The sequence below is a fragment of the Salmo salar genome, chromosome ssa01 (assembly GCF_905237065.1).
Source record: "Salmo salar chromosome ssa01, Ssal_v3.1, whole genome shotgun sequence".
Classification (NCBI taxonomy): domain Eukaryota; kingdom Metazoa; phylum Chordata; class Actinopteri; order Salmoniformes; family Salmonidae; genus Salmo; species Salmo salar.
Genome location: NC_059442.1, coordinates 71758614 through 71778306, shown reverse-complemented (window position 1 = coordinate 71778306; position 19693 = coordinate 71758614). Strand labels below are relative to the sequence as shown.

Sequence of the window (19693 nt, the reverse complement as noted above, 5' to 3'; positions counted from 1 at the left end):
TGGTTTGTGGGTCTTGATCAGTGGTCTGTGATTGTGGTCTGTGACTGCTTGTCGGGATTGTGGTACGAGGGGGTTACTGTTTGTACTCTGCAGAGCCAGAGAGCTGCAGGTTGAGATAAGTAGTTCTTGTTTGTATGTATGTGTGTGTGTGTGTGTGTGTGTATGCGAGCGTGTGTATATCTGTTGACCGAGGGTTTCCCTTTCCTGGGCTCTGCTGTGAGGGCCAGATGCTCTCCCCTGCAGGAAACCCTGTTTACAGACACTCAGGACATGTCCAGCTCCACCCATATCCTCCATCCGTCTCTATCTCAGCTTTAGAACGCACATTTATTTTAGACATTTGATGCCCTTTTGAACTGCAGCTGATTGTGTCAACAAGTAATTGGAACCTTGAACAGCACACCGGGTCATGTGTCACAAAGCAAAATGTATATTGTGAATGGACTATTTCACTTTACTGTTTTGTTATTGAAGCTACCTTTTGATTCTGTTCCTTTTTTTTGGTATCTTATGTGCTGCTAAGCATATCCAGCCCCATCCTGATTTCCAAAGCCTTTTTCCTGATTCCCAAAGTCATGACTAACCTAGCGCCCCTGAGGCCACACAGGCATGATCTAACCATGCAGCCCGTGTCACAGTGAAGGAGCTGAATGTTACTTAGTCTAGTCAGTGATAAGGCCTGATGCCGTCTGATGCTGCTTTGCGTGGTATGATGGAGAGCAGAGAACACTGGCCTCATTGTCTCTGTGCTGCTCTGACTGGGCCCCCACAGAGGGGCACACAGCTCCCTCTGTCTCGCCGCCTCCGTCTGCCTCTGCCCTGGGCACTGGGACTCATAAAGGCCACTATCTACTATCTCTGGGACCCGGCTGTCAGGCTGTTGGACAGTGTGCTGTTTGGTACCTACATGATATCACACAGTCATGCTGCTGCTTTATTAGCAGTCTGGTCACGCTGTGATGTCGCAACGTCCTCTGAGCTAACGGCTGGGCTGGAGCTGGAAGGGAAAGTGCATCGGTGCACTTTGTTAACGGGTGTCATCTCTCACAGTCTGCGAGACAGAGAGTGACCCACCCTGATGGAGGGAGGTTGTGAAACTTCCTCTCAAAGCCAGATTTCCATGGAAACAGGCTTTGAGTTCATATGAGGAATACCTTGTGAAGCGGAGACGTTAGTTGGCACACTTTTGGTGTGTGTGTGTGTGTGTGTGTGTGTGTGTGTGTGTGTGTGGACATGCTTAACTATACCAGAAGTCCCCACAAAAATAGTTAACAAACAAAAAAATGAGACCAACTGGGGACATTTTGCCGGCCCCCACAAGGAAAAAGGATATTTCTAGGGGGTTTAGGGATTAGGGAAAATAGGATTTTGAATGGGAATCAATTGTGTGTCCCCACAAGGTTAGTAAAACAAGACTGTTTGTGTGTGTGTGTGTCATGATGACGCAGAATGCAGCAGATACAGTATGGGCTGACCGGAGCAGCTGGTTCTCTTGGACCTGGCTCCTGTACTACATTGTGGCTGATGTTTATTGGGTCTGCAGTAGGATGAGAAGCCTGGGCCAGACCACCTGCCTTACCCTTACAAAAAAAAGATTTCAGTCAGAGTGCAGTATAACTGCAGTATGCTGAAAATACTGCGTCCAAAATGCCACACTCGACTGCAGTAATTTGTCAGTGTAACTAAAATTAGAGTGCGGTATAACTTCAGTTCAACTACAGTACACTGCAATTACTGCGTCCAAAATACCACACTCGACTGCAGTTACTGCACTTTTACTGCAGTTTCAAAACGCCAATCTTTTTCTGTAAGGGTGCTTTGGAACACTACATTAGAACAACCCTGTGAGAACATGACCAGCTAACAACACTAGCAGCAGCTAGCTTGCATGAATAGCATGTACAGTAGACGGGTGACCAGCGCAAATATAACTTGGCCTACAGTATGTGCCGAAGACTATCTGGCAGCAAGACCAATATGTTAGGAATATAGTCGTTCTGTGAGAATAACTCCAGCTATGCTAACAACATTGAGCTTGTGCAAACAAGACTGGCTATTTAAAGATGGTGTATACGAATAAGACTGTTTCAGACAACAATTGTAATAAACATATTGGGCATTCAAGTATGTTTACTAAGAACCCACCTGGCCTGTGAAATGTTGATATTTACAGTACTCTGTTGCTGTGAAAGAGAAGTCAGCTAGCTCGCTAGCTACGGTGGCTACATTGTACTTCTTAGACAGAGGAAGCTACACCCTACACAGTTCTTCCAAGAACAATGACGGCCTTGGTGTATGTTTTCAACAGAAGATGAACAGTAACAAAGGCCAACAACCCTCCGCCCAGGAAAGCGAGGGACACCTGGCATAAACAGGAAGGATGAGTGGAATGTGCTGTTTCTGATGAGGCCTGCAAACCCTCACGTTCTACTCTGTTAGCTGCACAGCTGGAGTGTTAGCTTTGTAGCCTATATTGTGCCGCTGTTCTTCTGAGTGCCCAGAACTTAATCATAGCAGGATGTTGGGTGGGTGTGTGTCAGTCTCTGAAGAAGAGCACATGTTAGTTGAACTGTAAAATACGTTACACACCTTCTACCCCCAGATGATAACCTGGTGAATGTTACCATTATAGAATACAGAAGTAAAACTTAACCCCTGATCTCTCTCTCTCTCTGCTCCTCCCTGTAGATGAGCGTGAAGCAGTGCAGAAGAAGACCTTCACCAAGTGGGTCAACTCCCACCTAGCCAGAGTGTCCTGCAGGATCACTGACCTCTATATGGACCTGAGAGATGGACGCATGCTCATCAAACTACTGGAGGTTCTCTCTGGGGAGAAACTGGTACGTAGACAGACCGTCAGACTGGTTTACATGGCACGTGCTGTATATGTTTCACTTGGATTTCCAGGTCACAAATAGAGTAATAATTCACCTTAAACAAACTTCAAATGTTAAAATGCTGTTCCCCCTGGTTCTAAACCTACAGTATATGTAATTATTTATACATTTATACATTAGGCCCATGCATAGCTCATTTTCTTCACTGATTTTCCAGGGCACACATACAGGCCAAATAAAGGAAACAACAACATAAAGTGTCTTAATAAGAGGTTAATAGGGCGTTGGGACACTACGAGCCAGAACAGCTTCAATGCACCTTGGCATAGATTCTACAAGTGTTTGGAACTCTATCGGAGGGATGCGACACCATTCTTCCACGAGAAATTCCATAATTTGGTGTTTTATTGGTGGTGGAAAACTCTGTCTCAGGCGTCGCTCCAGAATGTCCCATAAGTGTTCAATTGGGTTGAGATCTGGTGACTGAGACTGCCATGGCATATGGTTTACTTTGTTTTCATGTTCATCAAACCGTTGTGATCACTCGTGCCCTATGGATGGGAGCATTGTCATCCTATGTTGGCATAGCCATGGTCGCCAAAATTATGACAAAAATAATGGCCTGCCCAGCATTTTTGTACATGACTCTAAGCGTGATAGGATATAAATTGCCTAATTAACTCAGGAACCACACCTGTGTGGAAGCACCTGCTTTCAATATACTTTGTATTCCTAATTTTCCCCAAGTGTTTCCATTACCTGTATTTTTCAACTTGAAAGAGTTTATTTGTAGCCATAGCTGTTTCTTTTACTACAATTGTATTTGTGCTTTGCATGATAAATCAGCAGTTGGGGAAGATATCCTATCATAGTTTACCAAACTATCAACTACATAACAACGAAAGAAGTTAAGCTACCCTTAAGAAAAATATAGTTTACTTAACTAAAGATGAAAAAATATATAATTCTTGCCTACTTCACCCATATTTTGTTTTATATTAGCGGACAAAAGTAGGGTGTAGTTCTAGGAGTTAGCTAAACGCTACATGGCAAAAAAGTAATTAACTACTCAAAACACTACCTAGATTTTTATTTAGTTCAACTACCACAGAGCTTCTGCCAAATTTAGTTTAATTACTAGTTGAACTTGGACTGTAAATCTTCCTCGCACAAACAAGAATGTTGATTATAATTTAATTTCAATTTACTCTACCAGTTAGTTGTCTGTTCGGTTTGTCCTTTTGTGAGTAGGAATTTGAGAAAATCCACAGCCATCTGTTTCTCCGACCAACTGTGTGTAACAGAAGAACGCCACAGTGTTGTAACTGAAAGATACTGTCGGCTGCAACTGTGTTAAAACAGATACAGTAATTGTATATTTAGCATTTGTGAAATTATTTTGATGTGATATGAAAGTAGAGGGCTTTGTTTCTAGAACAGTATGGCAACAGAATCCATTCCCGTTTATCTGTATTTAGCTGTTTTGCCTGCCAGAGCCTATTCGCTTTTGAACATAACATGTAAGGTCCTCGGACCAAAAAGTACGTTCTTGGGCTCGTACTACCGTTGAGATTTTTATCATCTGGCACATGCGCAAAACCATGTAAACACCTGCAAGACTTCGGCTGCAAGACTATGCGTGCATGTACTTCCGTCTCGTGCGCGTGCTTCAGGTGATGAGCGAATGAAGTGTGAAAGCCAAACAGAGACCTGCTTTTTGAAGTCTGTTTAATTACTAGTTTTATAGGTTTTCGTCAATACAAATTAACGTGGCTATGTTGTCTAAGGGACAGCATAGGAATGTCGGGGCTAATCTGTGCTATGTTTGTGGTTCAGCAGTATAGACTGACAACTTCATGAAAATGATTCGTGCGCATCAATGTGTCCGGAAGGTGTGCATTGTTATGATTCTGAAAGGTCAGATAGCTAGCATCAGTGACAAGAAGCTGCCTTGTGGGGAATCAGAAGTAGGACTTTTCAGCTTGTTTTATCTTGTTGTTGATACCATGTCTTGTTTTGAGTTGTTTTGACTGATGTCATGTCTATGCGAATATGGCTAAAATTCTCTAGCTAGTTAACTGTAACTATGTATTTTAGAGACAACAAGTGCTCATTGTGCAAATGTATTTGTTTTCATTAAGCATTTGAAGATGAAATATAGCTTACATGTTATCAACAATCTAAGCCAACCCAGTCTGTTTTGCCCCATAGTTGCCCACGCGTCGGTTTTGTTGCTAACCACAAACCCATCTATCTCACTCAACTCTCACCCACTCTGATGTATGTAGCTATGTTACACGCTATATACAGATAACTCCCTTGTCATATCTTACAGAGTCAACATTTATAAAACCAGACACACCTTAACTACTCTCTCCACCTCTGGGACAGAATGTATTCAAAGCAGCCCTGGTAAAGTCATGGTCTTTATCTGTATACTATGGAGAGGTTATGAGCAGTTCAGTTGAGGACAGAGCAGAGAAAGATATAAGGGCGAAGTGGATAGTAGTAGTGTGTCTTATTGGTTTAAGCTCTGCTAGAGTTTCAGACTGGGTCACATATTGGGTTACAGGGATCCTGTTGTCTCTCATGGAAACATCATGGAAATATACACTACCAGACACAATCACAAATGTACACTGAGCCATGCATCTAACAAACACAGAAATACACATTTTAAAACCTACATGTACCACAAACACACTAACGCAGATCCAATTATACAGTCAATGCACCGAGCAAGTTGCAGTAAAGCATGTGGTTACACTGACAGGCCGAGTGCTTACAGAATGCTAGAGGCCAAGCTAGGTTAGGAGACCTTATGCCCAGACTGGCGTCAAAGAGATTAAGGCAAAACCAAAACATAATTACTGACTATAGTAGTAGTAGTAGTAGTAGTACGCATGTGACGTCAGAGAGCAAACTTCATACTGAACTTTTCCATCTTAGCAGCTGTGCTGAAGGAGGGGAGAGAAGTAATTATCATGGCAGGATTGCCGCAAAAAGAGAGGTTTAGCAAAATTAGTTAATCAAACCCATCAGCACTATGTCTCAATTTAGCTCATGCACCCCTCCTCACCCCTCCCTTCACCATCAGTGGCTTTTGAAAGGCAGCTCTCTGATGGACTCATCCAGACAGCTCTGGAATCAAAACTCAATTAAGGCCGATTACAGCCCCTACCACTTTAATCCCTCCATCACCCCCGCCTTGTGACTTCCAGTGGAACGTGCCAAGATCTCCATTGAGGGAGCTCACAGGGCTTCGCTGTGAGAAAGATCTGACCACAGCTTCAACTCACTCCCAGTGAATGCAGTCTACTGTGGTCCCTTCAAAATATGAGTCCTTTGTCCTTCCCTCTCTTTTGGCTGTTTCGAGGAAGTAAGGCAAAAAAACTACAACAAAATGGAAAAATGTCATTTGATTTTCTATGATGGAGGAAAGGAAGGCAGAAATGATCAATGAGATCTTTGAGAGCGAAACAGTGGGGAAGTGACCAACATCCTGCTAAATGATCTCAAGTCAGACGATTGAATTCAAGCCAGCCGCCATTTCTCAACTGTTTCATGAAGCGTAGGAATTCCATGTTAGAGTTCACTCCACAGAACACTACATTAAAGTGCCAGATGGGTATCTCTCTGGTTTGGTGTTATTTGTGTTGGGCAGAGGAGATATCCACTGGTATTCTCCAGCTGTCCCAACAAGTTCAGGCCCTGGGTACTTCCTAGGTCATGACCCATGGAGAATGGGCTCTAACCCTGGGAAAGCTTTAGATGACCTGTCTCTGGACATACAGTGCCTTCAGAAAGTATTCATACCCCTTGACTTATTCTACATTTTGTTGTGTTACAGCCTGAATTCGAAATTGATTAAAAAACATTTTTCTCACCCATCTACACACAATAACCCATAATGACAAAGTGAAAATATGTTTTTAGAAAACATTGCACAATTATTGAAAATTAAATACAGAAATATCTAATTTCCATAAGTATTCACACCCCTGAGTCAATACATGTTAGAATCACCTTTGGCAGTGACTACAGCTGTGAGTTGTTCTGGGTAAGTCTCTAAGAGCTTTGCACACCTGGATTGTACAATATTTGCCCATTCATTCTTTTCAAAAGACTTAAACCTCTGTCAAATTGGTTGTTGATCTTCGCTTGACAACCATTTTCAAGTCAAAACTGTAACTCGGCCACTCAGGAACATTCACTGTCTTCATGGTGAGCAACTCCACTGTATATTTGGCCTTGTGTTTTAGTTTGTCCTGCTGAAAGGTGAATTTATCTCCCAGTTTCTGGTGGAAAGCAGACTGAACCAGGTTTTTTCTCTGGGATTTTGCCTGTGCTTAGCTCCATTCCATTTCTTTCTCATCCTGAAAAGCTCCCCAGTTCTTTAAGATTACATGCATACCCATAACATGAAGCAGCTACCGCTATGCTTGAAAATATGGAGAGTGGTGCTCATTAATGCAGGGGTCTCCAACAGATTGATCGCAAGCTACCAGTAGCTCGCAGCCTACCTATGAGTAGCTCGCCAAACAATTCTGAAAGTACAAACAATTTTCAGATGTTCCATCGCAAACTGTCATAAACACATCTCACAAGTATCAGACAGTGCAAGCTCTCAGCTACTATCTAATCAACGCCACATTGACATTATCCCACCCCTGGTTAGCCATTATTGGCTTAAAAAGCCAAACCTAACACAATATCTGCCAATTAATATCCAGCAATATTGCCCATCTGTCTGTCTGTCTGTGGTGGGTGCGTTTGTCAATCACCCCATGTCTAGCAAGTTGATGTGAATACTGTCTTGTGGCTTGACAGAAATACTTTCCCCAAATCCTTCTCAATTAAATGTTACCTGCAAAGTAGGCTTACCTGGCAGATTAGCGTATATCATGAGTAAGTATATCATTTGTATCTATTATTTGTTATTTGCAAACTTTGCCATGAAATGAGCAGCAACAGTACAGAACCATTGCTAGACCGGCACGTTAGCACATTCCTCACTTGCTAGATGTGCAATTAAAGGGCCAGATGCACAATTAAAGGTGAATTACATTAAATATAAAATGTTTAGTTTTCTTCCAGACCCCAAAAAATGAACAATTTAAATTTTGAGAGTGAAAACCAAAAAAATATAAAAGCAGGAAAGATGAACATAGTTTGGGAAAATACAAAACATAATTTTGGCGGGGAAAATCACAGATTTTATAGGACCCCCTTAGAGTTGTTTATTAACCATTATTTTACCGGGTATATTGATGGAAAACAAAGTAGTGCACTATATCTTGTACACCAAGACCCAGGAAAGAGTTGCGGGGGAGAGAAGAGAAAAATGTGCCTATTTGAAAGCAAGAAAAAAATGAGTAGCCCTGTATCTTTGTTGAGACTGGATGTATTGATACATCATCCAAAGTGTAATGAATATCTTCACCATGCTCAAAAGGATATTCAATGTCCGGTTAGAAAAAAAACAATCTATCAACAGGTTCCTTCCTTTGCAAGGCATTGGAAAACCTCCCTGGACTTTGTGGTTAAATCTATGTTTGAAATTCACTGCTCGACTGGGGGACCTTTACGATAATTGTATATGTGGGATACAGAGATGAGGTAGTCATGAAATAATTATGTTAAATACAATTATTGCACACAGAGTCCATGCAACTTATTATGTGACTTAAAAGCACATTTGTACTCCCGAACTTATTTAGGCTTGCCATAACAAAGGGGGTGAATACTTGACTGAAGACATTTCAGCTTTTCATTTTTAATTAATTTGTACAAATTCTGAAAAACGTAATTCCACTTTTACATTATGGGGTATTTGATGTATTATGATCCCCATTAACAGACGCCAATGACGACAGCCAGTCTTACTGGGGTCCGACACATAACGAAAAATACATTACAGATGAAATACTTTACAATTTACATACATTTAAAAACATGTACGTGTAGTGTGCGTGTGTACATCGATCAGTTCCACATATATCAGTACATAAACACAACAAGTAGATCACATGGGGAGAGGCATTGTGCTTATTTGTTTTTTCAAACCAGGTTTGCTGTTCACTTGCCCTATATGATATGGAAGGGTGTTCCACGCACTCATGGCTTTGTATAATACTGTACGTTTACTTTAATTTGTTGGCCCTGGGGACTATGAAAAGACCCCTGGTGGCATGGCTGGTGGGGGAAGTGTTTGTGTCAGTGCTGTGTAAGTTGACTATCCAAACAATTTGGGATTTTCCAACACGTTGTTTCTTATAAAAACAAGAAGTGATTCCGTCAGTCTTTCCTCAACTTTTAGCCAAGAGAGACTGGCATGCATAGTTTTCATGTTAGCCCTCTGATTACAATGAAGAGTAAGACGTGCCGCTCTGTTTTGGGCCAGCTGCAGCTTAACTAGGTCTTTCTTTGGATAATAATCAAGATAAGATCAAACTAGAGCCTGCAGGACTTGCTTTGTGGAGTGTGTTGTCAAAAAAGCAGAGCTTCTCTTTACTATGGACAGACTTCTCCCCATCTTTACAACCATAGAATCTAAATGTTTACACCATGACAGTTTACAATCTAAGGTAACACCAAGTAATTTAGTCTCCTCAACAGCCACACCATTCACTGATGTCCCATAGATATGTCCATGTATATAATGTACATTATTATATTGTTGTTGTGTAATAGACACATGAAAATCCTAAATCTGCCTACCTCAAGGAGTAAAGAAGTCTGCTAAGTAGGTCATCAGCCCAGGGAGTCCTGCCTCAAGTTACAATACACAAAACCAAACAGTTTAGATTGTTGGCAGTAGAATATCAGTTACATGAAGAGTTTGAGTGACACTAATGTAATTTGTCTGTGTTAATACCATCTATCCCACTCTTTCTTTCCCCTCTGCAGCCCAAGCCCACTAAGGGGCGCATGCGTATCCACTGCCTGGAGAACGTGGACAAGGCCCTGCAGTTCCTCAAGGAGCAGAGGGTCCACCTAGAAAACATGGGCTCCCATGACATCGTCGACGGCAACCACCGCCTCACCCTTGGCCTCATCTGGACCATCATCCTCCGCTTCCAGGTCAGCTGACCACCCAGTACACTCTCTTTTCTCGCATGCACGCTTTCACTCTCTCTCTTTCAATAAAGTATTTTGCATGTGCTAATCAGGTCTGGGCTTAAATACATGTGTATTTGGGTATCTGGTATTTAAAATACTTTTTTCAACAAGTATTTTATTTGAGCGTTTGAATGGTTATTTGTAAAAAACTAAATTGTATAATGTGAGAGTGCACAGTTGGTAAAGGGATTTCATTTTATAAGCTGTGTGGATTAAACACCTTTTTTTGTCTACTTAAATCCACAGATGTGGTTGAGTAGTTGGCTTTAGTTGTTTATTTGTGTAGCTCTCTCTCTGAGGGACCGGAGTTCATATCAGTTTGGACCGAGTATCTAGGTGTGTGGCAATAATAAACTATATGGTCTGTAAGCAGACAGCATGTGAAAAGCAGTGTGGACTGGGCGGGCCTAACCATTAATAAAATAGTGCAGTGCCTCCACCTAATAGGTGTTATTAACTGGGTGGTTCAAGCCCTGAATGCCGATTGGCTGACAGCTGTGGTATCAGACCGTATACCATGGGTATGACAAAACATTTATTTTTACAGCTCTAATTACATTGGTAGCCAGTTTATAATAGCAATAAGGCACCTCAGGGGTTTGTAGTACAGTATATGGCCAAAATATACCACGGCTAAGGGCTATGTCCAGGCACTCCATGGTGCGTTGTGCGTAAGAACAGCCCTTAGCCGTGATATATTGACCAAATACCATGCAAACAGGAAAACACCCACCCAGAGGCAGCACTGCTAGTGGCCGGGGACTTTAATGCAGGAAAACTGAAATCAGTCTTACCTAATTTCTATCAGCATGTTAACTGTGCAACCAGAGGAAAAACAACTCTAGACCACCTTTACACCACGCACAGAAACGCATACAAAACTCTCCCTTGCCCCCTCCCCCCCAATTTGTAAAATCTGACCATAATTCCATCCTCCTGATTCCTGCCTACAAGCAAGAACTAAAGCAGGAAGCACCAATGACTCGGTTAATAAAGAAGTGGTCAGTTGACGCAGATGCTAAGCTACAGGACTGTTTTGCTAGCACAGACTGGAATATGTTCCGGGATTCCTCTGATGGCATTGAGAAGTACACCACATCAGTCACTGGCTTCTACAATAAGTGCATCGACGATGTCGTCCCCACAGTGACTGTACGTACATTCCCCAACCAGAAACCATGGATTACAGGCAACATCCGCACTAAGCTAAATGGTAGAACTGCCCCATTCAAGGAGCGGGACTCTAACACGGACGCTTATAAGAAATCACACTACGCCCTCAGACGAACCATCAAACAGGCAAAGCGCCAATACAGGACTAAGATTGAATCGTACTACACCGGCTCCGACGTTCGTCAGATGTGGCAGGGCCTGCAAACTATTACAGACTACAAAGGGAAGCACAGCCGCGCGCTGCCCAGTGACACGAGCCTACCAGATGAGCTAAATCACTTCTATGCTCGCTTTGAGGAAAGCAACACTGAAGCAACATCTACGTGAAAATGCTATTCATTGACTACAGCTCAGCGTTCAACACCACTAAACAACTCCCTCTGCAACTGGATCCTGGACTTCCTGACTGGCCGCCCCCAGGTGGTAAGGGTAGGTGACAACACATCTGCCACGCTGATCCTCAACACTGGAGCCCCTTAGGGGTGAGTGCTCAGTCCCCTGTTCTCCCTGTTCACCCACAACTGCATGACCAGGCACGACTCCAACACCATCATTAAGTTTGTAGACGACACAACAGTGGTAGGCCTGATCACTGACAATGATGAGACAGTCTATAGGGAGGAGGTCAGAGACCTGGCCGGGTGGTGCCAGAATAACAACCTATCCCTCAACGTAATCAAGAAAAAGGAGATGATTGTGGACTACAGGAAAAGGAGGACCGAGCACGCCCCCATTCTCATCGACGGGGCTGTAGCGGAGCAGGTTGAGAGCTTCAAGTTCGTTGGTCTCCACATCACCAACAAACTAACATGGTCCAAACACACCAAGACAGTCGTGAAGAAGGCATGACAAAGCCTATTCCCTCTCAGGAAACTAAAAAGATTTGGCATGGATCCTCAGATCCTCAAAAGGTTCTACAGCTGCAGCATCGAGAGCATCCTAACTGGTTGCATCACTGCCTGGTACGGCAACTTCTCAACCTCCGACCGCAAGGCACTACAGAGGGTAGTGCGTACGGCCCAGTATATCACTGGGGCTAAGCTGCCCGTCCAGGACCTCTATACCAGGCGGTGTCAGAGGAAGGCCCTAAAAATTGTCGAAGACTCCAGCCAGCTCTCTGCTACCGCATGGCAAGCAGTACCGGAGCGCCAAGTCTTGGAATAAAAGGCTTCTCACCAGCTTTTACCTCCAAGCCATAAGACTCCTGAACAGCTAATCAAATGGCTACCCGGACTTTGCAGCGTGCAAATGGAAACCACTAGTCAATGGACCTAATGGCTGTCCCAATGAAACACACTGATACGGCTCGACACAATTCCTTTTTATGAAAACCACAAAAAACAAAACAGTCCTCTTCAGTTAAAATGGGACAGCTCAAATTAAAAAAAAAGTATGTGACACCTGCTAGTCAAACATCTCATTCCATAATCATGGGCATAAACATGGAATTGGTCCACCCTTTGCTGCTATAACAGCCTCCACTCTTCTGGGAAGGTTTTCCACTAGATGTTGGAACATTGTTACGGGGACTTGCTTCCATTCAGCCACAAGTATTAGTGAGGTCGGGGACTAATGTTGTGCGATTAGGCCTGGCTCACAGTTGGCGTTCCAATTCATCCCAAAAGTGTTTGATGGGGTTGAGGTCAGGGCTCTTTACAGGCCAGTCAAGTTCTTCCACACCAATCTCAACAAACCATTTCTGTGTGGACCTCGCTTGAGGGCATGGTCATGTTGAAACAGGAAAGGGCCTTCCCCAAACTGTTGCCACATATTTGGAAACACAGAATTGTCTACAATGTCATTGTATGCTGTAGCGTTAAGATTTCCCTTCACTGGAACTAAGGAGCCTGAACCATGAAAAACAGCCCAGATCATTATTCTTCCTCCACCAAACTTTACAGATGGCACGATGCATTAGGGCATGTAGCGTTCTTCTGGCATCTGCCAAACCCAGATTTATCCGTCTGACTGCCAGATGGTGAAGCGTGATTCATCACTCCAGAGAACACGTTTCCACTGCTCCAGAGTCCAATGCAGGCGAGCTTTACACCACTCCAGCCGACGCTTGGCGTTGCACATGGTGATCTTAGGCTTGTGTGCGGCTGCTCGGATATGGAAACCCATTTCATGAAGTTTCTGATGAACAGTTCTTGTGCTGACGTTGCTTCCAGAGGCAGTTTGGTGTTTGTTGCAACCGAGGACAGACAATTTTTACAGGCTTCAGCACTCGACGATCCCATTTATTGAGCTTGTGTGACCTACCACTTCGCGGCTGAGCCGTTGTTGCTCCTAGCCATTTCCACTTCACAATAACAGCGCTTACAGTTGACCAGGGCAGCTCTAGCAGGGCAGAAGTTTTACAAACTGACTTGTTGGAAAGGTGGCATCCTATGACCGTGCCACATTAAAAGTTACTGAGCTCTTAAGTACAAGCCATTCTACTGCCAATGTTTGTCTATGGAGATTGCAGGGCTGTGTGCTCAATTTTTATACACCTGTTAGCAACAGGTGTGGCTAAATTGCAGAATCCACTAATTTGAATGGGTGTCCACATACTGGTGTACTTTTATATACTACATTTATTTGCACTGGTGAGCGAGTTACACAACTGTAACTCCTTGAAGGAACTAGTTAGCAAATGTTGATTGTTTGTAGTTTTTGTGAGTCTTCTCTCAAGCGCATCGCACTGTTGGCTAGCAACCAGTCCATCTCACAAATGTGTCCCACATGCAACAATGTCAGCACACAGTAAATAATACAGTCCATGCAACAAAAAAAAAAGTAACCAGGGGGTTACATACACCCCTCACAAAATAAACTTCCCAACAAGTCCCTACACCTTTGACCTCAAAAGTATGAAATAGGTTAATATATACACAGAATTGTCAGTATGTCAGAGCTTGACATTGTAAAAGTACACAGATACACATGTAAACATAGACAATGTTTCATCCAAGGAAAAATAAAATAAAACTTCAAAAAGGATGCTTCTCAAAACATCAGCAGTACTTATACCTTTGTTACCCTTTTCATACCAAAGATGCTGCAAAATACCCATATACCTCAGTGTACTACAGTAGTGTTGTGAGGTGTACCTAACTCATCACAAGACTGCTTAACTACTGGCAGTTCTGGGATGGCCCGAGTGTCCACTGTGGACCTGGAGGGCAGGACAGTTTCCTCCTTCAGGATCACTCTCCAGTTCATCTCATGTGGCTCCTTTAGGTTTTGGGGCGAAAACTGTAGCCTCTGGATTTAGAAACTGCCTGGTGAGGTCCTCTGAATTGCTTTCCTCTGCCTCAGATCCATCCGACAGCAAGGGGATGGGGACTGGATAGCAATGCTCCCTGTGGGCTGTTCGGTTCTCCTCCTCCTGTGACTCAGTGTTTGGACTGGATTGGCTGGCAGAGTCTCCTCTTTATCAGTGTGCTCCACTATCTGGCTAATGGGCAGCAGGTGGTTCCTGTGCAGGGTTTTCACTGGTCCACGGCCATTTTTCGGCTTTACCTGGTAAGTGGCTAGGCCTGGGAGCTTCTTTGAGATGAGGTATGGCTCAGTCTTCCATCAGTTGGCTATCTTGTGCTTTCCGGGCACGCCAAAGTTTTGGAGGAGGACTCCAGGCTGGAGGTCTTAATGCTTCACCTTCTTGTCCACATGAGCCTTCTTTGCAGCATTTTTCCACCCTGCAGCACTTCACGCAAGGTTGTACGCCTCATGTAGCTGGTCTTTGAGCTTGACTGTGTACTGCAGTTCGTCACTTGAAGGGCTTCCATCAGGGCTCACTCCAAAACACAGGTCGACTGGTAGCCTAAACTCTCTCCCAAACAAACATGAGGTGGTATGGTGAGAAACCAGTGGAGTCGTTCTTCGTTCTGTTGTAGGCGTGCACAAGGTGAGCTGTATGCTGGCTCCAGGTGGACTTCTGCTTGGACCCAGAGTGCCAAGCATGTTAAGCAGCATAGGGTTGAAGTGTTCCACCTTTGCGTTCCCTTGAGGATGATAGGGAGAGGTTATTGACTTCTTTACCCCCACAAGGGTTAGCATTTTGTGGATCAGTCGGCTCTCGAAGTATCTTCCTTGATAGTAGTGGACCCCTGTTGGTAGTTTATAGTGTACAAAGAACTTCTCCCACAAGTCTTTGGCCACTGTGCTTACAAGCTGGTCCTTGGTAGGGTATGCCTGGGCATAGTGGGTGAAGTGGTCTGTAATGATGAGGATGTTGCTGATGTTTCTGCTGTCATTCTCCACTGTCAGGAAGTCGATGCAGACCAGCTCCATGGGTGATGTTGACTAGCTCAGCGGCCCATTGGTGTAGGGTCTTCCGATGGATACACCTTGCACAGTTCATGCAGTGTTGCTCAATGTCGCGAGACATGCGAGGCCAGTAAAATCTTGCCTGGGCCAGTCCCATATCATCATGCAGTGACTTCATGACAGCATGGTGGTACTCTTGGGGCAGGACCAGCTATCTCTGTCAAACTGAATGGGAGTTCTTGGGGTTCCTGTACAGCACTCCATCTCTGTGTGAGCATGTCCCATGACCCCAGGAGAATGGCTCCTTTCTTAACCCCAGGGCCTGGCTGACGTTGGATATCACTGGGCGTTTTATCGCGGGGCTGTACTCACACAAAACAATAAAAATGTTGTCATGTTGTCATTAACTTTCAAGCTCATTTGAATTGGAAAAGGTAACTAATGGTTGAGGCTTTACCAGAAATTAGACCAATTCATCCACTTATGGAAGATGTTTGGAGATATGGACTATCCTGCTAGCATACAGTCACTGCTCTGCCTGTCCTGTCCTTTCCACCCGCCTCGCTCTGCATGCTCCGCCCGCCCGCTTCTGTAGAGTTTTTTGCTCTCATCTCATTCCCAGAGGTCTGTGCTCCTTAATTTGTCTCTTACAGCTTTTTATCTTTCGCTTCCAAAAAACATTTATATTTTCGCCCACTGCGGTTTCTTTATCTCTTCTTCGCTCACTGACTTTACGTTGAATCTGTTCAGACTCCTCTTCTTCACTAATGTATGAGCTCCATCTTAGCTGTGTAACATCCTCCCTCCTCTAAAATCACCTTAGTTTTGCTCCACTGAGCTCTGAGAGCAGGGAGTAAGTCTTGTCCTTGTATGACCGGGTGCAGTCTGCTAAATGTCACTGGGATTAACTCTATGGCTCTGCCATTGGCTCAGATGACTGATTATTCGAGCCATCGCCATCCAAGCCATCACCCCTCCAAAACATATCCAAACTCATCCAGTTTCTCAGAAGTACATGTCATCAAATGTTCCTGTTCTGTCTGCCTTGTCTCCCTTTATTTGGCACCTGTTTGTAATTGGGGACCATGGACTTAAACATCCTTTCCTTGTACAGCATGTTCCATGACCTCAGGAGAAAGGCTTCTTCTGGGTTTGTGTTTCTGCTTAGGAAGTGTTCCTTTCTTAACCCCAGGGCCTGGCTGACGGTGGATATCACTGGGTCCCAGAGCTGTGCGCATCGCAGATCCTCAGGAGTCAGGCAGGATAGTCCATCCATCTTCAGAGCAGTGAATTTCACGAAGGGTTCAGGGACAGCCTCGGGCGGGGCTCCTATGTTCACAGTTGCCCTCTCAGAGATACTGTCTGAAGAGACGTTGGCAGTCATTACTCGGCAAATGGCTCTGACTCCCTTGATGAGGGGATTTCAACCCAGTCTCCATCCTCTTCAGCACTGACGTGTGAGCGTCCTGATAGGGCGTCGGCATCAATGTTCACTCGCCCTGGCCTGTACTGCAACTTGAACTCGTAGTTGGTGAGTGGCCATCCACCTCTGGCCTGTGGCATTCAGCTTGGCGGTGGTTTGCACGTTGGTGAGGTGGTTATTGTCCGTGCGCACATGGAGCTTTGCTCCGTACAGTAACTTCTGGACAGCGTATCCTTTCACAAACCTCCGGTAGTATTCGCAGAACCTAGAAATGACTGGAGGGCCTTGAGTTTTTCTGGTCCAGGACCTTCATCAGCCTTTCGTTATGTTCCTCCAAGGTTTTCCCAAACACAATGAGGTGGTCCAGGTAGACCAGCACACAAGGAGGTTCATGTAGCCGACAGCCTTCTCCATTAATAGTTGGAAAGATGCTGGGGCTCCAGTGACTCCTTGAGGCATCCTCTCTAATTGGTAGAAACCAAGAGGGCAGATCAACACTGTCTTCTCCTTGTCGGCCTTGCGCATGGGGATCTGGTAATAGCCACTGCGATGGTTGAGGATGGAGAACTACTTGATTCCTGACAGACAGACAGTCCATCAACTCTCTCAAGTGTTTCCGAACATCTTCTACATCCGTGGGCGCCATACTTCTGAACCTCTCGCTCAATGGTTGTTCATTGGTGAGTCTGAGCATGTGTTCCACTCCACTTGCACAGCCCACCTCCTATTAATTTAAAGAAAACACTATGGCCCATTCCTTCAGTCACCTTTGCAACCGTTCTTTCCATTGTGGGGGAACGGGAGAGTTGCCGAAGTCAAGGAGGTCAGGGTTGAGGGTTTCTTCTTTGCTTCTGTGTGACTTCTGTGTGGGTTATGTGAGCTACTGGATGCAGTTTGGCCATCTTGAGATCGGATTGTAGTGTGACTGCCTGAGTGCTTTCATTCTTCACCCTTAGAGTTATGCTGCTGCCATCTTCAGCAGGAACAGTAACCATACTGCTGGTTATCAGGACAGAAGCTGGCAGCTCACTCCTCTCAGCTGGTTCCACTAGCACAGTGTAGGGCCTCTCAGCAGAGTTGAACTTAAACCTCGATGTTGCCTTCAGCCAGGGTCACCTTCATTGCTGCTATGGCAGACTTCAGTTCTTCCTCCTGTCTGCAGAGAACTTTGATTTCGGCCCCAGCCAAAATGTTGTTGGCTCTTTCTGAGGTTGGACTTGGGATACTGGGATTCTATGAGAGTGCTTCTCTTCTTCCCTCAGCTTTTGCAGTCGAACTGGAAATGTGGGCGGCCTCTCTCTTCTCTCTCTGTTGAAGATGCACCAGGATTTCAGTGTTGTACATCACTCCTTTGGTAATCTTGTTAACTTGTGCGACGTCGACCCTGGACTCATGCCTCTTTTCACTCTGACGTTCTGTGACGACTTTTCTAGTCAAAGCAGGAAATCAGAGATCTTCTCTCCCAGGTTTCTGTTGCAGGCCCTCAAACTTGTAGTAGAGGTCCTCCCCTGAGTCTGCTGTGCCGTATGTGTGCTCCAGTATGTTCAATTAGTCCTCTACCAATGCATTTTTGTGGTTAGCTCTTAGTGCTGTAGCCACACTCAGGGCTAAACTCTTGATAAGTCTCTTTCTCTTCTGGTTGGAGTATTGCCACTCAGGCAACATCTGGTTTACTTGTTCCATCCAGGAGTCTATGTCCTCTTCCCCAAGGGGCATTTACACTGTGCCATTGAAAATCTGCAGTCTTTTGTACAGACTGGTCTCATAGTGAGATGTCATAGCTTCCTTCAGAACCTTCCCCATGGCTTCAATGATGTATTCAGGTCTTGAGGCTGTGGCTTGGGGTTTGACAAGGTTCTTCAGCTTGCTATCTGAGATCCACTCTCTCATCATGAAGGCCTGTAGTTTGTTTTTACTACGGGGCGCTGACATGGGGAGAATTTGGTGGTGGGTATTTTCTCAGGAGAGGGAGGGGCTACATTTCCTAGACAGATAAACTGCCAGTTGATGCCCTTTTCTTCATCTTCAACCAGAGTTGGCACACACTATGCTGTGAGATCCACAAACGTCTTAACTAAAACACTGGCCCACTTGGTTTGAGGATGTTGCATACATTTGTTCACTTTAAGCAGTCCAGACAACTCGAAGGCATCCAAAGCCCCTTCAATATCTGATGCTCCTTCTCCACTCCCATAACCATTAATGCCCTGATAGGATCAGTGTCCCCCCACTGGCTCAACTGTGTCAGCTTCTCCATATTCATCTCCATTCTCTTTCCCTCTGATCTATTGGAACTCGCTGTTAAAATGAGAGGGTTCCCAAATGGCTTGATATCACCACTAATAGTTGGCCTTATGATAGGGGGATAGTCTTTTCACTGTTTTATGTTCACTGCACTGCCTTCATGTACAGTCCTGTTGTTTAATCATTGCTCATCCATTATCTCAGGATCTCCTGTTAACCATCTCAGCAGTGCCTCCATTTGTAGCCCTCTCTTCTGAGGGACTGGAGTTCATGTCAGTTTGGACCTACAGTAGTATCTAGGTGTGTGGCAATAATATATTATGTGGTCTGTAAGCAGGCAGCATGTGAAAATGAGTGTGTGGACTGGGTGGGCCTAACCATAAATAAAATGGTCCAATGCTTCCACCTAGTAGGTAATATACCCCTGAAGAATATATAGTTTACCCAGTAGGAAATATAATACAGTGCCTTCAGAAAGTATCCACACCCCTTGACTTTTTCCACATTTTGTTGTGCTACAGCCTGAATGTAAAATGTATTACATTTAGATTTTGTGACACTGGCCAACACACAATACCCCATAATGTCAAAGTGGAATTATGTTTTTAGATTTCTTTACAAATTAATAAAAAAGGAACAT

At 44.4% G+C, this 19693-nt stretch overlaps 1 protein-coding gene across 2 annotated transcripts in view; it reads left to right on the top strand.

The window, feature by feature from the left end:
• LOC106608059 (spectrin beta chain, non-erythrocytic 1) overlaps positions 1–19693 on the top strand; it is a 118372-nt gene that overhangs the window by 54424 nt on the left and 44255 nt on the right. For both annotated transcript variants that reach the window (XM_014205747.2, XM_014205739.2), the window contains 2 exons: positions 2689–2840; positions 9747–9920. In XM_014205747.2, the coding sequence (XP_014061222.1) occupies positions 2689–2840; positions 9747–9920 (326 nt within the window). The remainder of the gene's footprint in view (positions 1–2688; positions 2841–9746; positions 9921–19693) is intronic.